We start from the raw sequence: 7,636 nt of genomic DNA on the forward strand, positions 1-7,636 counted from the left end.
CAAATACAAACCAAGCAGCCAAAATGAGCCAATTTGAGCTTTGACAAGAATAACAGAAAGGCATGACAAAAGTGAAACATAAAAAAGAAAAATATATGGATCTAAAATTATTATCTATATAAAGGGAAGAATTTCTCCACTTCAATGTAGACATAGACTGGATTTAAAACAAAAAGCATTCTTTACAATAAACCCACACTAAATCAACTGCTATTGAATTCATCCAAGTTTATATGGCCCTATGTAGGGTTTCTCAGACTATAAATCTTTGCGGGAGCAGACAACTTCCTTTTTCTCCCAGCGTAGCTGGTAGGTTTGAACTGCTGACACAGTAAACTGGAAGTAAAGACAGGAAAGGATCTATCAAGAACATACAAAAGAAGGCTGTGTAATTTGTCTCAGCTCAGCAGGCACAGTGTTACCTTCCTGAAAGAGCCTTATTGCGAGTTTTACCATATCTCCAGCTCTCACTGTTTGTGTAAATAGTGTCTAGTCACTGAAGTTTTTAATCCGTACAAATCAACAGTCCATGTACTTTGGTCTAAAAAACTGTCCTATGCACGTATATTTTCCTTTTCTCAAGTGTTTGAAATTCTATACCACTAAATTAATAGATGGCTAAATTGAAGACACTATCAGTAGAATTACTCCGAGGGTGATTTATAATGTTCTCTAATAAAATAATAATGATGTCTCTAAAGTGAACCAGAGACATCTATAAAACATAAATCTATGAATGGAATTTGAGCTTGCACTTAAAAGGGTAGCCCTAATCTAAAACAATTAGTTCTTATGACATGGCCCAGTTCAATATTTACCTTCATGAAGAGATCACTGAAGATCTGGGGGCCTATAGCAAACTGTGAAGAAATGAGACAGTGTTTGACTATCAGAAAGAATAGTGTCTGGGGTCTTGAAGACTTGTCTTAATAGAAGCAGCCATCTAAAGGAGGCATCAGCTAAGAAGCACGCTAGCTCATGTGTTCCAAGGATTGTAAATCATAAAATCCAAACCCAAAGGAGGACACTCTATTAAAGCTTAAATTCTGAACATTCGGTTTTCTAGAAGGCTATGGATGCCTGGGAAGGCCCTAAATCCATTTGCAGAATTCCCGTGTGGATTCAGCCTCCGTTGAATCCCCTCTGAGTATGGACCAGGGATGTGAATGGTGTGGCCATGAGATGGAGTGCACTGTAGGGTGGACTCCTATAATTGTAGTTAGATTAAAATGCGGATGCCTTGTCAGCTGATCTCCCTTTGGACCCACTGTATATTTGCTCGTTTTTAATATTTTCTTTCTTTTCTATTGCGTTTCTTCTGTTTTGCCATGGTTGTTGAGTTTTTTGTTTTGCTTGTATATGCTGTTCTGTATATGACATCCACAATACATACACTGATAGAGTCATTAAGTGTATTAATAGTTTCCTAAGGGCATGGCAGGAGCCCTGGTGGTGTAGTGGTTAAGCCTTGGGCTGCGATCCACGTGGCCAGCAGATTGAAACCATCAGCAGCTAAGGAGAAAGACTGGGCTTTCTACTCCTGTGTCTCGGAAACCCACAAAGGGGCACTATGAGTCAGCACTGACTAGTTAGCAGTGAGCTTGAATTTGGAGGGTCATAGCAGGGGAGGCTGGGAGGAAATGGGAACCTAACAAGTACAAGAAAAAGAAGAAACCATCCTAAAATTGATTGTGATGCCTGCATAAATCTTTCAATATTGTTGCGTTACTGAATTATATGCCAAAAAAACAATTAAAAATAAATATATAAAAAGTAGGTTGTATAACTATACTAATATCAGACAGAAGACACCTCAATTTACCACAAGAGATTAACAAATTCTAAACATGAATGCACTTAATACCATAGCTTCAAAATAACAAAGCATAAAATGAACAAACACATTCACAACCCATACTGAGAATTCAACATATTTCTTTCAGAAACAGTGCACCCACAAAACAAATACTATAAAACCAGTGAAGAGATTGAAGATTGGTACAAGAGAATAAATAAGCTTGATTTAAAGGATATAAAACATTCTACTCAATAACTATAGAATTTACATGCTTTTCACACACATTAAAAAATATGCTTGAACTAGTCTATAAACCAAGTCCCACCAAATATATTTTTAAAATTATCACAGTGTTTGCTCTTAAGGCAATTAAGAGATTAAATAGAGAATAAACTTACTGTCTTCTAGACTTCTCCACTTCCTTTTTGGAAGGTAAAGTACAGCCATCAAATACAAGAATAGGTTTGATTCCATGAGATAGCAACATATTTACAAGTTTCATACAAAATCCTACATACCTATGAAGAGAAATATATTCATTAAAGTGCTTTGGAAAACAAGAAGTGTTGATGAGCATGGGAAGAAACTTGAACCCTCATCCACTGGTGGTAAGAATGTGAAATGGTACAGCCACTGTGAAAACATCGGACACTTTCTGAAAAAGTTGACCATAGAATTAATTACCTTAAAGACCCAGCTATCATCATCCTACTAGGTCTTGTTGTGTGCTTGCAAGAAGCTAGAACGCACACCAAAACCTGTATACCAATGTTCATTGCACTATTTTTAATGACTGGAAAAAGGTGGAAATAACAACCATGTCCAGATGAATGGATAAATAAAATGTGGCACAAATGTACAGTAGAATACTATGGCCATGGAGAGAAATGAAGTCCTGATGCGTACCACAACATGGATGAACCTTCAAAACATTATGCTGAGTAAAGTAAGTCAGTTGAAAAATGACAGTTGATCTCACTCCAGTGAAATAAGCAAATATACAGAAAGCAAAGAACATTAATGGTTATCCAGGGTATGAGTGATTATGTGTTTGAATGCAATCCACAAGGTCTGAAGTTCAAAACCACCAGAAACTCCCCAGGCGAGACAGGGCTTTCTACCCCCATAAAGAGGGCCAGTCTCAGAATGAGTCAGCATCAACTGTGACCTAATGATAAATCAACATTGAGTGAAAATCATCTTGCGGGTGGGGGTAGCTTTTGTTAAGTCTTAATGGGTAAAGAATTAGTAATAAGGTGTAAACTTACTTGTCAGTAGGTTCACCTTTCACTAGTTTTTCAGCACAAGCAATAGCTCCTTTGTGAAGCCAGCAATATGTATCCACAGCTACTACCTCCCCTTTATACTTTCTCACATGGATAGGTTCAGAAGCTTCTTTGATAAACTGGAGTAATCCTTGTATACCCATAGTGCCGAGTTAACTGCATGATATGAAAACAGAAACACTTACAGCAAAATACATTTACTAAAAAGTTTTAGAAAAATAAAGTTATAGAAACTGTTACTGTTTAGATATTTGAGACTCACTGCTCTGTAATATTTTACCTGGATTCCTCCCTGGCAAACAATTTTTACAGTCTATAATATTCACATTAAGCACCAATTCAATCTCTAATGCTTAGCCTTTCCAAAGTGCTTTCACATTTGCAATCATTAATATGTGCTCTAAGCATATGCACACCTAGGACTTAGCATATAAAAGGTGCCCCCAAAGCATGAACTTTTCTTTCTCCAAAGAGCAATTGTTAAAATCAACTCTACTCTGGCTACCAAAATGAGTCCTGGGAATTTGAATTTTAGATCTGTGAAGTCTTTTGGACACAAGTGGTCATGAAGCCCCAGTTGGGGAGGAAAACAATTAGTCTCCTCTCAAGAGGAGACTAATGAATATGTTGCTACACAGTTTTCTTTCACTCTAGGAAAAGTGATGTACTATACATTTCATGAAACCTCCAGGCTGTAACACTTTCTATAATAATCTCTGTTTAGTATACTAAATGCACATATTATCTCAAGGCACCCCAGGTAACAACAGTAGCAGCAACTTCTCTGTACATTCCTCTACCTGGCACAGGAGTGGCGCTCAAAAATCAATGCCAGAAGACAAGTTTTATTTGCTCTGAATAATATTAAGGAGAAAATTTACTTGCTAATATTGAAAAGTCGGGAATTTAGAGATAAAAACTGGACTGCCAACTTTATTATATTAGTCCCACCCCCACCCCCACCCCCACGCCAGGTTTTTTCCCCACTCCCACCATCTAGGTCAAATGTTGCGAGTGGACTCGACCTGTCCCTGGGTCAGGGACTCTTAGCCCTCAGCCCGCCAACCCTGCCAGCCTCCTTCCCTCCAAACCACGCACGCAACGCCCCGAGTGAGGGATTCAAATGACAAGTGCAACTCAAACCCTTAATTGTTTTATATCTCAAAACTTTCAATAAGCTCGTTAAACTTGCTACTTTTTTGGTCGGGGAAGATCACGCCATGCATTCGGTGAAGATCCTGAATATAGGAAAACAGGCACTGAGGCGTGCAGCGATCTGCAGGAATCCGGTTCCCTTCCTAACCCGCCCCACCCCCACGCCACCCCTCACCCCACGCCCTAGCGACCCCCAGGGCCCCGGCCCTTCACACGGCTCTCGGGAAGGGCTCTCTCCGTCCGCCCGAACCTGCCGTTCAACCCTCACTTACTTCGGGCAGTTTCCAGGGACGAGAACCCAGAACAGAAAAGGGCCGCACCGTAGACCACAGCCGCAGGGCCACCTTTTCAATTTACGCGGCAACAGCCTGCCCCGCCCCGCCCCGGCGGAAGTGACGTCAGCGCGCGGGACGCCGGTCCGCTTCCTCGGCCGCCATTCACGCGTTCCTCGGTGGGCGTGCCTCCCGAGCCCCGCCCCTGTTTCCACCGGGAGGTCTGCGGGGCTGAACCACCAGCCATTGCTTGGGAAAGATGAAGTGTTCTCCTCCCGGAAAGAGGTACACTTTCCGAACCCCTCAGGGGCACGGGCTCCGGGGGCCCCCTGTCTCTGGACGGCTTTCGAAGGTCCTCAGAGGTTGGTAGTTTTGCTGTCACCTGGGCGACCATGCCGACGGGGTGCCAGTGTCACCTGGGCTCCTCGAGGTTCAGGTCTCTCCGCAGGGCGGTCCGCGTTCAGGTCCGCTGGAGTTGAAAGGGCGTCGCTGCCTGGCTTACGGGGAAACCTCGGGGGGAAATCAAACTTGAACTGTACTCCTTGTGCCGGGTGCAATTCAGGCACACCAGGGAGGAGAAAGCACCGTTTAATCACTTAGGTGTATCCGTTTTAGCACGCTGTAAAATCTCCGCTCCAATTGCGGCTGGGTAAATACAGGGTTTATGTATGTTTTGTAAAATCTAACAAGGTTTATATGTTAGATTTCCAGCTCATTGTCACCCAAGGGAGTCTTAGTGACCCTATAGGACACAGCAGAACCGCCCCTATCAGTTTCGGAGGCTGTAAATATATACAGGAGCAGAAAGCCTCCTCTTTCTACCACTGAATGGCTGGTGAGTTGAAACTGCTGATCTTGTAGTTAATACTGTGGCACTTAACCCTCAGTGCCACCAGGGTTCTACTTCCAAAGGCAAGGCTACTTTGACCAATGGAAGGAACAAAGAAAGCTCATTCAAATACAACTATAAATTTAATCTAACAAAAATTGCTCATGCCTTTTAAATTTTATCTATAGCACTCCAGAGGAAACAATCTCCACACTAGGTCTGTTCTTCGAGGCTGATTTTTTGTCTTCTGTCCCAGGCGAAGGATTTTATTTTAATTCTTTATTTTTATATACTTAGAGAAGAAGGGTGAGTTGATTCATAAATAATTTAACTGATTAATTCAGGGAAAATCTTATAACCAAAGTCATGGAAATGTGCCTTAATGGTACAGACTCTAAAGACATTTTAGACCCTGGTGGCTACTTGCTGCCAAACCACTGTTACTGAGAAGAAACTCAAGGTTTTGAATCTCAGTTCTTGTCTCACTCACAAGAAAGAATTCAGGCAAGGAATAGCATTTAAACTCTAGTCAGGGAAAAGGTTTGATTGTAATGAACGAGTTTATTGAATGGGCTACATTGATGTAGGGCTTCAAAGGGCCACTAGTTAATCGGAGGGCCTAGTAGAATGAAGAAGAGCTAGGATTTAAATTTGCTATGATGGACCTTCCTCCATTGGCTAACTTTGGGGGTGGGGTTAGGGGAGCTTCTGATATTGGCTGATTTTTGCAGTATCTCTCCCCTTTTCAGGTATCTGCACCCCAAATTTCATGCTGTGTCTCCAGGCCCCCAAACCAGAGTGTCTATTGTGGAGGTTGCTGAGGGTTCAAATAAATGACAGCCACTATAATGTCTTGATAATTTAGAGGACTCTTTATTTGGTTATAACCAGACCAGTAGAATCTAAAAGCAATTCTTAGATTGCAATTCCAAGTGGACATTTCAGTCCATCTTTAAAGGCAAAAAACTCATTTATCATTTTTCTAAGACTTAAGCAAAAAAACTCATTTATCATTTTTCTAAGACTTAAGCAAGTATAGACAGAAGTAAAAAGCAAAATTAATGTTACTATTGTTTAGAGTTAGGGAGCGTTACAGGATATATTACTGATTATAACATTCTGGTAACTTCAAAAAGAGCAAGCAGGCATTACAAGGTATATTCCTTATCATATAAGAAACAATAGTCAACTTTCCGAGATGGGAGGGAGAAATGGGCAAGTCATTTTTCAAAATTTAAATTTATTTGTTTTTAATGGGCAAGTCATTTAGCAGCTAACAAAAAGAGTTTCTTTTGCTAGTCTGCCTCAGGGATAATGTGAACATCTTGCCTACCTTTGTCCTCTCTCCATTCTCACCTCCCCCCACCACACACACACATACACCATTTCACTACCCTGTTTCCCCGAAAGTAAGACATCCCCCGAAAATAAGACCTACTTGCAGTTTTGCCTCTCGCTGAAATATAAGGCATCTCCCCTGAAAATAAGACCTCCCCGAAAATAAGGCTCCCTGAAGCTACTGTGACTCTGGACTGTAGCAGTGGGTACCGCAGCACAGCTGGAGCAGACAGGAAGTGTGAGGTCTCTTTTAATAAAACAATAAACAATAAATGTGTATCATATGCTTCATGGAAAAATAAGACATCCCCTGAAAATAAGATCTAGCGCATCTTTGGGAGCAAAAATTAATATAAGACACTGTCTTATTTTCGGGGAAAGAGGGTATGTGCAGTCTTTTCCATTGATAAAGATAAGCATCCTATCTGCCCTTCATCTTTGTGCGAGGGAGGCCTGGGGGAAGTGTGACTCTACCTCCTTTTACTATTAGGATTCCTTCCATTGTCACCTTTTCCCCCTGGTTCTGTCAAGCTAACACCCACATCTCACCCCAAGTGACACCATCTCAATTCTTTGGAATTTGAGAAGCGAAGAGCATCCTTTTGTAACTGCTTCCTGTTGGATAGAAGGTAGAGATGATTTGAATGCTACCGTTTTTATTCCCTATCTGGGCAAGAGGTTGAAGGGAAAACATTTGCATGGAATGGTGCATTGTAACCTAGAGGGCTGAGAAGTACATTGGAGTCTGTTGACTGGACTCATTTGAAGTTACACAGCTTCAAGCCTGGAAGAGAGAAAATAGACAATGATTTGGAAAATACAAGATCTAAAAAGTAGGAAAATAATAGTGGTCACAGGGCCCAGGAGGGGTAGTACCAGGAGTCCCACGACCAGATAGCGACCAGAACCTCAATTAGACATAGCTTGTACCAGTAATTCTTTTGCTTGTTCCAAGAAC

The 7,636-nt window shown here is 41.4% G+C and overlaps 1 protein-coding gene across 2 annotated transcripts in view; it reads right to left on the minus strand.

Moving 5' to 3' along the window:
• Window positions 1-4,572, minus strand: part of EXO1 (exonuclease 1) — a 47,359-nt gene extending 42,787 nt beyond the window's left edge. For both annotated transcript variants that reach the window (XM_045292839.1, XM_004711652.3), the window contains exons 1-3: window positions 4,512-4,572; window positions 3,067-3,240; window positions 2,197-2,316 (exon numbers count right to left, since the gene is read on the minus strand). In XM_045292839.1, coding sequence (XP_045148774.1) covers window positions 2,197-2,316; window positions 3,067-3,227 — 281 coding nt within the window. In that variant the 5' untranslated portion in view covers window positions 3,228-3,240; window positions 4,512-4,572. The remainder of the gene's footprint in view (window positions 1-2,196; window positions 2,317-3,066; window positions 3,241-4,511) is intronic.
• Window positions 4,573-7,636: the final 3,064 nt, after the last annotated feature.

This window comes from Echinops telfairi, unplaced genomic scaffold (assembly GCF_000313985.2).
Source record: "Echinops telfairi isolate 266 unplaced genomic scaffold, ASM31398v2 ScPeMD7_655;HRSCAF=1070, whole genome shotgun sequence".
Classification (NCBI taxonomy): domain Eukaryota; kingdom Metazoa; phylum Chordata; class Mammalia; order Afrosoricida; family Tenrecidae; genus Echinops; species Echinops telfairi.